General features: G+C 38.4%; 1 protein-coding gene across 2 annotated transcripts in view; it reads right to left on the reverse strand.

The window, feature by feature from the left end:
• Positions 1–15659, reverse strand: part of CDH12 (cadherin 12) — a 162307-nt gene that overhangs the window by 38375 nt on the left and 108273 nt on the right. For both annotated transcript variants that reach the window (XM_075142500.1, XM_075142499.1), the window contains 2 exons: positions 10433–10620; positions 988–1241 (listed from right to left, as the gene is read on the reverse strand). In XM_075142500.1, coding sequence (XP_074998601.1) covers positions 988–1241; positions 10433–10620 — 442 coding nt within the window. The remainder of the gene's footprint in view (positions 1–987; positions 1242–10432; positions 10621–15659) is intronic.

Below are 15659 nucleotides of genomic sequence, written 5' to 3' on the forward strand. Positions count from 1 at the left end.
CATAGTTAAAAAACATGGATTAAAAAGTCCAAATTAAATTTGTAGTCAAATATGCATGAATGTGTATGCACTTGGTAGACGCTGGTGGCATTTTCCTGTTCCATCATAGTCCCATTTGATAAACATTAATATTTAAGGATTGATGACTTCCATTATGTCTTCAATATTGCTCATGAAAGTCTGCGAATAAAAATATTTCCTGTAGTCAGGTAGGTCCAGCATGAATTGGTACTGGAAGTACGTGTAATGACTGCCTACATCTTAGACCGTGTCTGCACAGGAGCTTCCTTATTGGTACATGAGTCTGGCTCACTTTATACTTCTAATGTGTCTGGAAATACATCAGCAAAATCAATATATTACCTTTGTATAACAGCTCCCCTCTCCCTTTTATTTCAGGAAAATAAGTTATACCAGTAAATGAGAGGTTTTGCTGGCAGGGGTTTACTTGTGCTGAGTCTGCTGAACACAGCCATGTTGGTCAGCAATCACGTCCCCACAGCCTTAGCCAAGACAGATGTAGCAATTATTTATCAAAGCATCTGCTCTTTGCCAGATGTAGAGAGTGAGTGGTTCTTGTGAAAGGGGTGGTGCTCACTGTCACCCGTTGAGGTATAACACAGACATAGCATGTACAACCTCCTTTTTCAGTACTGTACTTCAGAGCTGCTTTTGTGGAAGCCCCAGACAGCAGGCAAAACAATGTTTTTACTTCCTTAGGCTAAGCACATCATCTCTGAAGTCACACCAGTACATGGTAACTTATATGATCTGTATGATAAGAAGCTGTCAGGACTTAATGTATTTTTCCAGATAACCCACCCAACTAGCATCTCTTTTCAATATTTCTCAGAGCAGCAGTTACCTGTTACAGTGACAGACTTGGAACATTTTATATCTTCTTACTAAGCTCTTTGCCACCGAGTCTGACTGTCAGCAGCGCTTTGAGTTGTCTGAGAGTTACTGAAGGAGGAAAAGCTTTCTTACCTAACCGAGCTGCTGCCAGCATCGAGGTCTTGTGCTGTCACTGCACCTATAATGGTCCCCACAGGTGTATCCTCATAAACCTCCATTGTGTACACAGGCTTGCTGAAAACTGGAGGTTCATCCATGTCCAGCACGTTTATCTTCACAGTGGCAGTATCTTTGAATGGACCCACCGAGTGAAATCGGTGGTCAAGATGGAGATTGGAGGCCTCGACTTTAAAGGTGTATGCCTTTTTTGTTTCAAAGTCTAATGGCTGTAGAAAGAACAAAAGCAAAATGTCAGATCTGACTGAAAAGTAAACATCGCAAAATCAGTTTGGTAGGATTAATCTGACATAATGTAAGATGCCTTCAGTGTAAAATTCAGCTCCTGAGCTAATCATCTAAGCTTGTTTTGCAGTTCATCTCATGCTAAGGTGGTTTCTGAAACAGGCCAGATGAATCATACCCAGGAAATGGCTGTTTCTCCACATCAAAAAAATCAGGATGACTGGCATGGATGTAAACAGTTACACTGAAGATGTCTGAAGTTAAATGAGTGAGATTCATCTCTTGTAAATGAGCTGTGTGCCGGTTAGCCAGAGATTTGCATTCACAACTCCCATGCACGGGCAATCAGCTGTCTCTAGCTGATCCAGTTCCTTAAACAGGACATTTCCATTTCTTTTAGCAGGGAAAGCTTTCAGAGGACCATGACAATGATGGAAATGAGCCCAAATGAAAACTCTGATATATACCAATCCGTCAAACCGAACTTCAGGTGTGGCTTGGAATGTGAATTTAAACTTGACCCAAAACAAGTTTTTCCTGTACAATGTCTGTTTTAGCAGTGAACTGCTATTGACGCTGTATATTTGAGCCACAAATATGTTGAAAAATGCAGATTTTGACTGTGTCTTGTGATCCTAGATGTAATCCATAAGGTCTTGAAGGCAGCATAGCAGCTTTTGTGTACCTATCTGGGTTTTTGATGGAAATGCATCCTGCAATCAGATTGTTTTGGTGTGGGTTTCCGTCAATGTACATCAATTTGGTTTTAGAAGAGTAATCATCTCAAAAACCTTCATGCAGTCTTATTTAGTTGAAAAGACACAGAAGCTTTATTTTCAGTTAAAGGGTTTAGCTGTATTGGCTTTCATGTTGTTTTTAACGTGACTGACAGTCTTTTCCTGATGTCTGGGTAACACTGGCACCTAGTGGTTTCTGCCTATAATTGTCAAGTTGGAAATTTTCTAACGGAAAAGGACTTGCTATCTGGAAAAGAGAGCAGGACCACAAGTGTATGAGCAAGAATATTTCAATGTCTGTCATTTTTTTTTCCCCAGCTATCATTACCGCAGTGTTTCCAGTCATTTGTCACAGCTAGGGCAGATTTAAATGCTGCCATTTTCTGTCCATATCACAACAGGACATCATGGGCCAGATGACTGGCTGGTGTAAATTGAAGTAGCTCCATTAAAATCAATCGAGTTACCTTGACTTACATTAGCTGGACAGCTAGCATAATGATTTTAAATCCTTATGAAAGACTTTATAATTTTAATAGACCAGATGGTCAGTCTTTTCTGAGCTGGGGACTTAAATTAGCCATCCAAGTCTATATACCATAGAGATAATCAGGCTTGAAAGCCAGGTACGACTAACCAATCCACTACCACATGCAACCATCCTCCTACAGACAAAATTCCCAGTAAAAGCCAGTATGAGTTGCACCTTCATGACTGGACTGACAGAAGGAAGAAGAAACTAAGGCTAAGAAGAAACAGACAAAATTAAGTGTGGTAGATATTGTGCCCTAGTGGTGAAACCCTAAGCTGTTGGCCTTCACTACAAATGGACATGCTCGTTCATTATCCAAATCGTCACACTGTCTTTTCAGTTTCTATACTATTCAGTGTTATGCATTGCCAAAAAAATCCCCACCAAAGAAGCAACCCCTCCCCAACTCTTCTCCAGCTGATTATATAAATTGTTAACACGTTTTCAAAAAATATATTAAGGGGAGAAAACCTGGAGTTTAAAGAACCAGTCTGAAGTGGGAAAAGTCTAAGTATGAGGGGTTAAGCTACAGATAAATGATTAAGACAGAGAAAGCAAGAAATCTAAGCTCTCAATTAAGCAGTAATTCTAACTGATGCCTTGTATGTATCTTTCACACCCGCAAAATTACTTTAAAACTGTTCAGACTGGCTCCTGTGTTGCATGAGTATATTTGCAGATAGATGTGTTAATGGAAAGAGCCCTAATCCATGCGGTCCTTGCAGGCTGTCTTTCACTGAGTTACTCTTCAAGGCAGCAGTACCAGATCACGGTCCTTGGCCAGTGCCCGGTCACCACTTTCATGATGCAAGGGGAACAGAGTCCTTGTTTGGAGGTGGACAGGAAGAAATAAGATTTCAAGCAATTCTGTGTATTGGTGCGCTCAGGCTGGCATATTTTACTGCACAGCTGTCCAGAAGTCGGGATAGTGGCTGCATTACTTCTCTCCCCCCAGCATTATGGGGCACCACTGTCGTATATTTTCAAAAAGACAGTTTGACCCCGAGAAAGGAAAATTCTTTCCCACTGTAACCTCAGAGCAACCCATTCTCTCCTTCTGTCCTTCTATGGGTCTGATGATAAACATAGTTAGAGGTTAAGCAATATGTGGCCAATGCAAAGCACAGGTGGCACTCAAAATAAGAAGAGAGCGGCTGAAAGTGCTGAGCCATCGTGAGAGAAAGAAATCAGTGACAGACTCCCACAAAATAGCAGAATTTAGTCTTTTAATATAAGTGAGGCTAAACTGCAACTGAAATGTCTGTGGAAAGATGGGAAATGTTGCAAATGGTAAACCTAAGATTTAATTTGAAAAAGAAAAAGATTTTGTACAACATATATAATGCAGCAAAAGAGCATGGTTTCAATGTATTGTGTTTATGGGGAGTCCATGCTACAATCTCCTGATCAGTTCTGGTCTTCCCAGTTTTGTACAGTTGAGCCATATAGATAGCTACTGACAGTCTCAAATTTTGGCATGTCTGATATGCTCGGAGTCTGCCTGAAAACAGAAGAATTGAATGTCTGCCTAGCTCTCAGGTAAAACCTCTTGGATTTTTAGTTTTAAAGATGTTAAAATAATAGCATTTCTTTGTATTTCTTTTTTAGTAGATGCCACTAAAATCAGTGAAGGAAATGAGTGGTCCACACAATATTTCAGCTGCCTTTTTTTTTAAAAAAAGCATATTTTATTGTTACATAATAAATGTCTGACAATGCTCAGCCCTATTTTCATTTAAAATCTGCTGGTAGGGTACAAACATAGCAGAATGTTTGAATCTTACAGAAAAAAACTGTAAGATTATTGAAACATCTTTGAATTAAACAGATTTTAATGGAATGACTTCACAGAGGTGGTGGGGAGGTTTAAATAACTAATAGAAATTTTCATTCCTTCTATAAAAATAATTATATTCAGAAAGCTAAGTTTGAATAAGGCTTTTATTTTACAAAAGTTACGAGTTTTTCCATAGTAAACAACATTTTTGCTAATATTAAGGCAGTGTCTTATTAACTGTGAACTATTCAACAATTACAGGAGTATTTCTAATTGATATTCTAAGTACCAGTGACAGAACAGATGTATTTGGCCCCCCTACCGGTTCTTAGCTATGTTGCGGTTACAAGCTTCTCTATATAGTTGCATAGTAAAGCACTATCAGCGTATACACAGCTGTGTGCAGCAAAGGCATTCTACAAATCCCAAAATCAAATAACACATACTGACAAATCACTTTATCTTGCAACTCTGAAAGTACCATGAATGGACTTATTTAGTACGACTAGGAAAGGGCATAGAGAGCTCTGTGTTAGAAATAAATGTATTTTGAAATATTACTTTCCCATATTCAAGATAGAAGTTAAGAAATGCTACTATATAGATATATCTGTATCTAAATTTATATATTAGATAGATAGATGGATAAATGGGGGGGAGAGAGAGAGAGAGAATTAAAGAACTGAAGGAAAAAAAAAGTGGGCTGAAAGATATAATGAATTCTGATGAGAAGCATGGCAAGGGTGGGAAAAGAACTACCCTGCTTCACAAAGAGGCAGGACCAGAAACTCCAGACATTTCTGCTTTTTATCCACACATAAGAGATACAACAGTATTGTTTGTGATACAGGCTTTTATGATCCACACCTACAATGATGGAAAAGCCCTATTTTGGGATGAGACTGTAAGCCCCAGGACATATACATGGTTACGGACAGTAGCATTGGGTTGAGAGGAAGCACATATTAACTTAGGCTTGTCTTCATACTAGCGCTGTGCAATTGCAGAACAAATCTGTGTCGTGTGCCTGTCTCAAAACCTGGCAATACTTTCCCCTTGAAGATGGGTTGACCGTCTATGTATTTTGTGAAATACTGCCATCAGACTATTTGCTGTGCATTGACATGTTTCAGCAATTGCATTTCTGCACTGGACTTTAAATAGCATAAGGAAATAATTGGTATTATAGAGCAGGTTGGCTTATTAAAGCAAGCTCTAGATCAACCAGGAACATTAATTAATTCCAGAGATGAGGACGCACAGTAAAAAGTGAGATTGGAAAAACCAAATCTGAAGTGAGTGTTTCAAGATTTGATGGGAAGTGGGCAAAATATATGTATGTTCTCTATCTGGAGAAGGGAAGAATCTGACCAGTGTCAGGGGTTCAGCTGTTTGCTGCTCTCAAGCATCTGACCCGTTTCTGCGGATGCCTTTCATTGTTCCAGGAAAAAACAAACACAACAGCTGTATCTGCAAACTGCAGAGACTGAACATCTCCCCTTCCTCACCCTTCCTGTCATTCTCTGTGGCTGCCATGGTCTTTATGATTACCTCTGCACCTGGGTCACCACTTTCTGCCCGTACTGAAGGACTTAATATCGCCTGCTCTTCCTCATCAAAATGCAAAACCACAACTCCCACTCACACAAACTCATGAGTTATGATTATAGGCAGATAGTGCCTACGCACACATCTGCAGAGGGTATTCCCTGCCTCTGGAGAATGAAGGGGTGGGGTGAGCAGTCTGTACAGTCTTGCTAGTAAAGCAAGTAGTAGCAGTAATGCAATTCTGGCTGAGGGACGTCAGGAGTCTGTCTTATGCTCACTATTGTGGTGTACACATGCTATCAGACTGCTTGTACATTTTAGCAATGTCCCAGTGCTACGTACATGGAGTGTCTCATGAGCAAGACAACTCAGCTTAGCCAGCAGTCAAACTTGTACTTGCTGCCTCCAAATAAAGGCTTTTTAAAAGTGACCCCTGAAGTTACAAGGAAGCATACACTCCAAACACCTCCCTGCAGCTACTGGGTCTGTTCATCGTCACCCCAGTTTCTGTTATTTTATCATCACTAAAGTTACTGTTTCTCATCATGCAGTGCTGACATGCTGTGATTTCATGGATACAGCTTTGTCACCTGATCAGCTAGCGGTGGTACATGGCTTACAAAAAATAAGATGCAGATACTCCCTGACCCACATGGAGAAGCTCAGCCAGCGCACTGCAACAGTGTAGGATCATACTAGATGAAGCCTAGAAAAGTTTTTTCCTGGGTTTTAATGACACTCTGCACAAATTAGTAAAGTAATGTCTGAGCCAGACTCAGTGCTTGAACCCAGGTCAATTTCTGGATTAGCTCATGCTGAGCCACTTAAGAGGCTTCTGCACACAATGGGTTTATCCTATAAACTCATCCTTAGTTTAGTAAATTTAATGCCAACTGTTCAGTGAAGCTTGGATCCTTCTGTTTTCCTTTTCTCTTGGATGTAGTCATTCAAGATTTCTTAGCAGTTTCAATAAAATCAGGAGCTTGCCTGGGACTGACACATTTTCCCTTCATACCTGGGAGCACTACTCCGTGCCCCACCTGAGGCCACTACACTCCAGTATGAAGGAGATGGTCCCTTCTGTCACCCTGCTTCTTGTAGCTTACACTCACTGCAGTTTGCTGAAGCATTCAGGTAGGATGACAGATACTACGTAAATATAAAACCCAATAAACACCGTATGAAATAGCACCAGACAAGGGAAGAAATTGGTCATTCTATTCCAAATATAGTAATATTTCTTACTCTTATAGAGAACTGTATGCAGCACGATCTTAAAGCCAGACATTTCCTCCTCTTTTTATTGATACTATTTTCCCTTTTTTTTGAGAAAGAGAGGAAGCTATTGCAGTACTAACCACACAGTGGTGCTAAATGGCATTTGGATCATTTCTTTACAAGAATATAAGAAAAGCTATTCCATTTTTAATATATGTAAATAGCATAAGAGTAGTAGTAATCAAGCTTATATTGGATCATAGCACGAAAATAAATTAGCAAGCAAAACAGATGATTTAAGATGTGCACCTTGTCCAGCTGTAGCTGTTTGTGCCCATTTAGTGTCCGAGAAGCAGAGAACAGCCTTTTGCCTCTGCCAATGCACTTAGCGTGCTGAAAAGAACAGTTTGGCTTGTGCAATTTTTTATCATCAAATATATTTTCCACAAAAAATAAATGCAGTCCAGGAAGGCTTCATTTTTCTCAATTTTGATATAGAAATGTCTCCATTTTTTTTGCATAACAACAGAACAGAAAAGCTTCTATGCAGTGACTGACAGTTTCTGGCTGCAAGAAATTTTTCAGGAAAAATAAAAGCAAACTTTATAAATGGTTTTGAAATGGCTCAGCACTGAATTACTGCAGCACTTACAACATCAGAATATGCTATGATACAGAAAAAAGTACAAACCTGTTTTTAAAGCACATGGCACTTTTTATTAGTGGCTTTGGCTGTTTATTATTTGTAATTCATAATTGAAAGTGTTGGTCCTATTCATTCACCAGCTTTGATTTAAAGAAGGACTTAAATGCATGTCTATCTTAAATACGTGTGTAATCCCACAAGGTCAAATCCCTGTTTTGAACACCATGCAATGTGAAATTCCTTCTGTGCAGGCAAATGAATAGTGTTGTTGCAGGCTTGTACAGTACGGGTAGCATGCATTTTAATAGGTGTCTACAGAATTGTGAACGTCCAGCACTTCTGAAAATCTGAAAACTGCAACCCATGATAACATGTTTATATTATTACAAATGTAGAGGTTATGAAAAGACAACTGAATTAACAGTATCTTTAAGAATCCGGATTGCTTTTGTTTAACCTGGGATCCAGCAAGGAACTCAAGTGGATGGATTTTGGATGATTCCAAAACATCTTAAAACACTTGGATCATTTAAAGCTTAGTGAATGGGACCTTTTCCCTGAGAAAAGTTTTGTGAAGGGCAATGTGTAGGGTCTGTATAAAGGCATTCTTTTCTCAAGGACCTTCATGTTGGGTTTATCTTCTTTCCATACTCCTGCATAGAACAAAGCTGGCATTCCCTGACCTTCACAGTCTGTCACTGTCCCCAAGCTCACTGCGATGAATAAGATTAAGAATGGATTAGGATTATATTTTTTCCCCTCCTGTTCAGTGACATCATTTACATTAGGCAACATGAACCAATGTTCTGTTGTTGTAAAAGTGCCCTAAACTTTCAAATATGCTTTAACTTGTTACTGAAAAGACTAAATAAATGCAGTGAAACACAATGACCAACTCTAACATATCTGGATATAGAATTAGTTGTGTCAATTTTTTTTTTTTTTTTAAATTAGTGGTTCAATTAAATATTATGTAATTCCCCATATAGCAGTGTCAAAAGTGGCCAGGCATTTTGCTTGTGCTGGTCCTAAGATAACTGTAACAGGCAAATTCATATGTGGATGCTCTTCATCAGTAACAAATATTATATGCACACTGTTTCAATCTGCATTGCCAATTTGAATGTTTTGCCTATACAGTGTAATATATATATATACTTAACCATAGGTATGGAAAAATTCCATTGCTGTGTACAAAAACAAGAGCACAGCTGAGGTTTAGGACTAATCCAGGGAGAACTGAATCCTATCAAAAAACTACTCTTGGTGCTCAAACATTCATTTTTCTATGGTTCCTACTCATTGCTGTTTCTAACTGGCAGTGCATATGGAGGGGCATGCACCTGCTCAGCCTGACAGTTCCAGATGGAGCTATTTTTGAGTCATCTGGATAGAGTGAAAAAGGTGATCAGAACGATTTTTAAAAATGAAACAAAGTTTACAAATTCACATAAGGAGGAAGCAGTACATTTAAACTTTTAGTCAGAAAAGGGGGGTGTGAAGAGTGCAAAGAGTTTGTGTCTCATTGACAAATTACTTCCTGTGGATATCATAGCTTCCATTTTATGTCACTAAAACTAGCAGAAAGGTAAGTGACTTAACATCATCTGGTCCTTTAATGCACCCATGGATAATTTATTATTTCCCAGCTCAAGAGGCTGAAGCCAGGAATTTCATTGTTAGAATGAGTATAATGCAAATATAGATCCATAGTCAGAGCCAGGGGAAATTTAAGTACATAAATTCTAAATTTTATTGGAACTAAAGCTTCTCTTTTCCTAAAGCTTGTCCTAATGCACATGTCCAGAAGTCTTTCCTTCCCAGACCCCTGGGAAGTGTTCAGCTCATAAATGTGTTTATTTTACAAAAATTGCACCTACAAGCATGAGCTGTCTATAAAACATAACCTGGCCTTTCAAAATGAGCTGGTGGCTGAGATTTCTTTCTACTGAACAAGCTAATCGTTGGTATACGTGTACATGCCTAGGCTCAGAAGACAACCATTGGTTAAAATGTGACTGTCCCTGTTTTGGATCTCTCCTACTGAGTGCTTTAATCACTAAATTCCAAATAACACTTAACCTTTCCATCTTCAAAATTCATAAATTCAGTAATCTTGAACTTATTCTAGTACACTAAAGCAACATCAACTGCTGAGACGCAGTGGGCTTCCTTGCATGAATATCTGATAACCAGCTATGTGGGACACTATTAGGAGACTGAAAGTAGGACATGTTGATTTGCAATTATTTGGGACTCCTCTACCCTGAGTTAAAACTCTGTTCACCACAGTACTGTATCACAGTTTCATTATTAAAATAACAAACATAAAATAAAAATTTTCAAAATAAAATGCTTACAAGTGAGCATAAAACATAAAATATAACCTTTTCATTCCATGCTCTGAACTGGAGCATTTTTCATGTGGTTTTAGGTGCAAAACTTCCCATAAAAGAGAAATCGTACTTTCTAGAAAGAGATAAGAATTACTTCTCTGCCATTAAAACCAACATTATTTGTGAAAAGTCATACATGATTGTACATGAAATGAAACACTAAACTTCAATTTATTTTAAGACTAAGATCACAACCATAGATTCTAATAAAGATACAAACTGCTGTGTATTACTTATGAGGTATAATTGCACAACATTTAATTCTCTTATCTAGTTTCTCACTTAAGCCATAGATACATATACCCCATTGGTGTCACATACCTTTTTCAGTTTGATGACTCCTTCCTGGGTGTTCTCATCTGTTGTGATGTCAAATAAGTTTCCTCCATCTCCTGGAACTATGTTGTACTCAATTTCTGCATTTTTCCCAAAATCAGGGTCCACAGCTCTGATCCTTCCAATAGCAGAACCAATATGAGAGGACTCAGGTACTTTTAAATGGAAGATACCTGTGATAAAGTGGTAAACAGTCATTCTTGGGATTTCTTGATAATTAACATAGTATGTTTGATTAAAACCATGGAACCTGTGCAAAATAAACACACTTAAATCATCCAATTAAAATGATGAGATCAAAACAACAAAGGATTAGAAAAAGATATGCATATTTTACCCACTGAACATGTTAATTTCCCCTAGTTCCTAGATTTGGTCCAGTGCAACTGTAAGGGCCTTAGCATCTCTATCTCTTGAAATAGCTATCTTTTTTCTATCTTTAATTTTACCCATGTGGTTGACTCTTTTGAATTAAATTCTACTTGTAGACAGTACATGTTTATAAGCATTTTCCTCCTTCTATGTTTAACAGTTTTTAGTATCTGAATTTTTATTTTGTTTGAGAAAATATATCTATGCATTTCACAGAGGTTGAAAGGAAAAATTAAGTGGAAAAAGGATTTCCACCCATTTCTGTAATATTCAGTATTATAATTACATGTACAACTCCTTGTGAGGGGGAAGATATAGAGTATTTTTTATACATTAGCCGCCAGAGGGTGCTCTTTCTAAAATTTCACCGCTAAACGTAAATTTGTAGCTCTTCACACTTCTATTTTCCGTTTATTTACTATTAGTGGTAATAAAAGTTAAAAAAAAAACAACAAACGAAAATTACACACTTTTAAAATAAGCATTACTACTATTATGTGAGGACAAAATGGTTTCGTTCAGGGAAACAACTATGTTGAAAAAATGCTAGACATAATAGTTAAAATAGCTAAAAGAGAAGGTCCAAAATACTTTGAGTCAGCCTTGACTTTAACGACATCAGTAGCAGCAGGCCTTAGTTTATACCACCGTGCCCTGATTTATTAGACCGCTGCTGAAGCACCTGCCTTTCCTGTTCAGCCGCACCTCTCGCTGGAGTTGTTATTTTGCACAGCTGGTAGCGAACACCACCGTGGCGAGTATTTCCAGTGGGCAGGTAGTGCTCGCCTTTCTTCATGCAGCAGCCTTTGCTCTCAAAGCCGCCAGCAGCTTTTGGAGCTGATTTCTGCGGACCCGGGATGTCTGATTCACTTCATCCTGGCTCTGAACAAAGCCGACATTTGCTTGCCCCATCAACCACACATTTCATTTTCCTGGGTCATCCTCCAACAGCTCTCATCATAGAGCAGTCACTTCAGAGCAGGAAAAGATTGGCAATGGCCTTCTCTGGTCCTCTACGTGTGAATACGTAGGAGGAAATTTACACCTCTTTTTCAACATATAGCAGGACAGGCATCTGTGACTAGCGGGAGGCACATCAGGGGGATGTCTCAGAGATTTCCTCCTGGTAGTGGTTCAGTCACACTTCACAAAATAAGGCTCTGAGAAGTTGTATAACATGTAACAGCAGGATAGATGACTTTCGCATCCAGCCGCTGAATTAAACAGCAGACACTGCTCCCTGTCGTTATCTCCTTACAGTGCGTGCTGTGTCAGCTTTTTCAGCTTTACAATACTTCCAGGTGAGGAAAAAAAATTACATTAGCACTGCTGGATTAGGAGCAAACCTGCTCTTTTGTGAGCTAGTAGTTTGGGCTATGGTACCTAGATAATTGTCTATTTGATTGCCTCTGAAAAAATGAGTTTTGTCTGCTTCCTCCCTCTGTCCATCAGTATGCAAAGTATATCTGAAGGCAAATCTTGCTTTATTTGTTTGAGAAAATCCCTGTAAGTAAAGTCCGCTTGTGTCAGCATCCACATTTGGACATTACCATGTGTGGTTTTGTAGTACTCATTGACTGAGCTACTAAGGGTTGTGCAATTATCATTTCATTATTTTTTCCAAGGGAACATACTAAAGGAAACTTTCCTTCTTCTCTTTCCATGGGAATGTACTAAAGAAAGCTTTACTTTTCCCTCTTCTTCTTATAACAGTTGGAAAGGAGAACTATGATACAAAATATTATCAAGACAGAGGACCCTCATCTATTTCTTAATTATACTTCAATGACTCTGAGTAAAAAATCAAATTTTAACATAGTATGCAGGAGACAATCACAAATCCTCCTATTATCTAATGTCACTTACAAATATGCATATTATTGGGTCTCTACTATGCAAGTTATTCAGAAGAGGTGGAAGAAAAGGGATCCAAAAGGGCTCTGCCTACATTTGAACCTGATGATATGTTTCCACAACATAGTTCTAGCCCTGATGCCCGGGTCTTTTACAGACCTTATATTGTATGACAGAAATCATTGCTGCAGTGTTTGCTCTTTACAGCCACAATTTTGGTGAACATAAAATGTAAGAGCATATGATAATGGATTTTTCCTTCTTTGCCTGGTTGATCTATTCTTAGTGAACTGAAGAGCACTCATTCATTAAAACAAACTTTTCTCTATAAAATACTGTACCTGACTGTAAAGCATATGGGACTTAGATGAAGTCAAAGAAACACTGCATTACTCATTTCGGATTGTTTAGGTTTTTATCAGTTATTTTCAATGACTTCGCATTTAATCACTTCCAGAAATTCAACAGCAATAAAGATGGGGTCATTCAGATTAATTTGAAACTCTGAAGTAATCTTCAACTCTGTCAGAGTCAGATCTCTGAAGATGTAGTATGTAATTACACTACCATCGTCCTCCTGTAATAGTATCTTCACAGCATATGGAAGCTGTTAATGGTGCTACTGTGACAACATACTTTCAGAATAAAATAAATGAAAACAAATAATGTATATTGTTGCCAGCTCAGGGAAAAACTTCAAGAGAATAAAATGTATAGTATGAAAACCTTTTTTTTTCCCCCCCAGAAAATAGTCTTTGTACAGAGGACATTTGAAATGATCAATACATATTGCACATGAAATGTAACAGAAAGACAGTTTTGTAGATTTTTATTTTTCTGTTCTTAGAAGACGTTACTTCTTGCTGTGGACTTGCTGTGACAGTTTAGCATTATTCAGTTTTTATTGTCCATTTTGCCTGTATACACTACTACCTCCATTTGCTATAGAGGTATAATGAAACAGGCCTGAGTAATAGCCCTTTACTCCAGAAGGTCCTGAAAACCTTGTTCTCTGCAGCTTCTAGGAATGATGGAACTAGCAGCTCTGACAAACTTATGCAGCAGCTGGTTATGCTGCTCAAACAGTTCTGTCAAATTTTGTAGGTTGTCTTATGTGACTTCTCTGCCTACAAAAATCTTTCCTTCTACTTGCATAAATCTCTTTTAAAGATATTTTCTAAGTTTGTTGCTGGCTTTTGTAAAGGATGAGTGGTACGGGATGTTCCAGAGGAGCAAGCCCTTGCTTCCCTCAGACTGCACTACAAAACTGGGCTCTGCAACTAGTTACCCTTTTGCTGATTTCAGTCATGTATATTGCATGCATGTCTGAATATTTTCACATATAGGAAAGCTAGTAGCAATGCATGTTGCCTGGTCAAGATTTTTCACTCTGCTGTAAATGGCATTTTAAGAAAAAAAAAATTAGATGTTATTTTTAAGGCCAAAAGTCATGTGCCAGTTGACATGCTTAGCTTATGCAACACTTTGCGCTTAAATTACACGTAAAATTCAACCCGGGATCCAAAACTAGAGAAAGCCTGGTGATTATGTAGCTTAATGTATATAAGCATTCAGGCATTCCTTTATAAAACCTCTGTAGTCTCTATGTGACTCAAGGTGTGAAACTTCCTCGGAGCTTCAGGTTGAGCAGCATTAATGAGGATGATAAAAATAAATGAGTGGTGATGCTGTTGAAGCTTTTAGGCTGAAATGACTGATAGGGCTTATTACTCAGCCCCAAAAGCATTCAGGAAACCGAGGTGGAGGTGAGCTAACAACTCATACATGCTGCCTCCGAGATTCTAAAACAAAGATGGTTCCAAAGCGCATAGTGGGAGGAAATCAGAGCTGAGTAAGTGACAGGTAATCAGTCATATTGACTGAAATTCAGCACACATTTACAGTTCTTTTGACACGATTAGATTAGTTTTAGTTTTTAAGGCTCGAAAGCTGTTCTGGGGTTTGATTTTTACTTACAAAGGGTTTGTTTTGTTTTGTTTCTCCACACCTGCAGTTTACGGGTACACCATCATTTACCAAAAAGGTTTTCAATTCTGATGAGAATAAGAAATGAAAACTATCATTACATCTCATCAGCAAATCAACCACTAAGAAATAACCCAGGTTAGCATCTAAGGACTTAAGCTAAATGGATAATGTCCTTCAACCAAACAGCTGTAAATCCTATTTGAGGTTTTTTCTAATCTGTCACCATACATGTACTGTATGTATGCAAGATTATGCTCTCCTGTTTTTAATTTGTCTATATTTTTTTCAGTTCTCTTTGGCAGCTCTGAAAGTATTGCATTGCAGTTAATCGTGATAGCACGAGTCTTATAGACAACAACATTGAAATAAAATAGTTTCTTTCTCTTTGATTTAAATCTTTAATATTTTCTCATGGAAAAAAAAATCAGATTATGTATATTATAATATTCTTGTTATTTTAAATTACCAAGGCATTTCAGTTTTTATCCTGGTCAGGTTATAAGGGCAATGATTTCTGTCTGTTTAGGAAGAATCCAAAGACAACAGTTCGTATCTGCTTGCTGGTGTTTTAACAACAGTGTAATAGGCAAAAGAAAGGATACTGTAAATACAAGCAGATACTCAGTATACTAAACCTGTTACATCAGCTGCAGCTAATCAGCCTAATAATTAGCAGCATCTGATGTACATGCACCTAAAACTGGGAAGATATGATTTACCACAGCAGTGAAATATATTTGTCCTCTCCTTGCTGTGGCTCCGTGCCCTGCAGGGAGCTGGGACCTTGCATCGGGAAGAGAAAGGCCGGGCTTTGTCACCATGTGCTCTGATGCAAGTCACGCATGACCTGGCATAGGCTGGTAAGACTTTGATTGTGGCAAGGCTTCTTCCATCCTCAAACCCACTGCTCTGAGTTAGGGTTTACGGCCTCATTAGATATAGCATAACCATTCTTAAAAATTCCTGGTTCTCTGCTGTGGATCCCAAAGTCCACACC

This window comes from Calonectris borealis, chromosome 2 (assembly GCF_964195595.1).
Source record: "Calonectris borealis chromosome 2, bCalBor7.hap1.2, whole genome shotgun sequence".
NCBI lineage: Eukaryota > Metazoa > Chordata > Aves > Procellariiformes > Procellariidae > Calonectris > Calonectris borealis.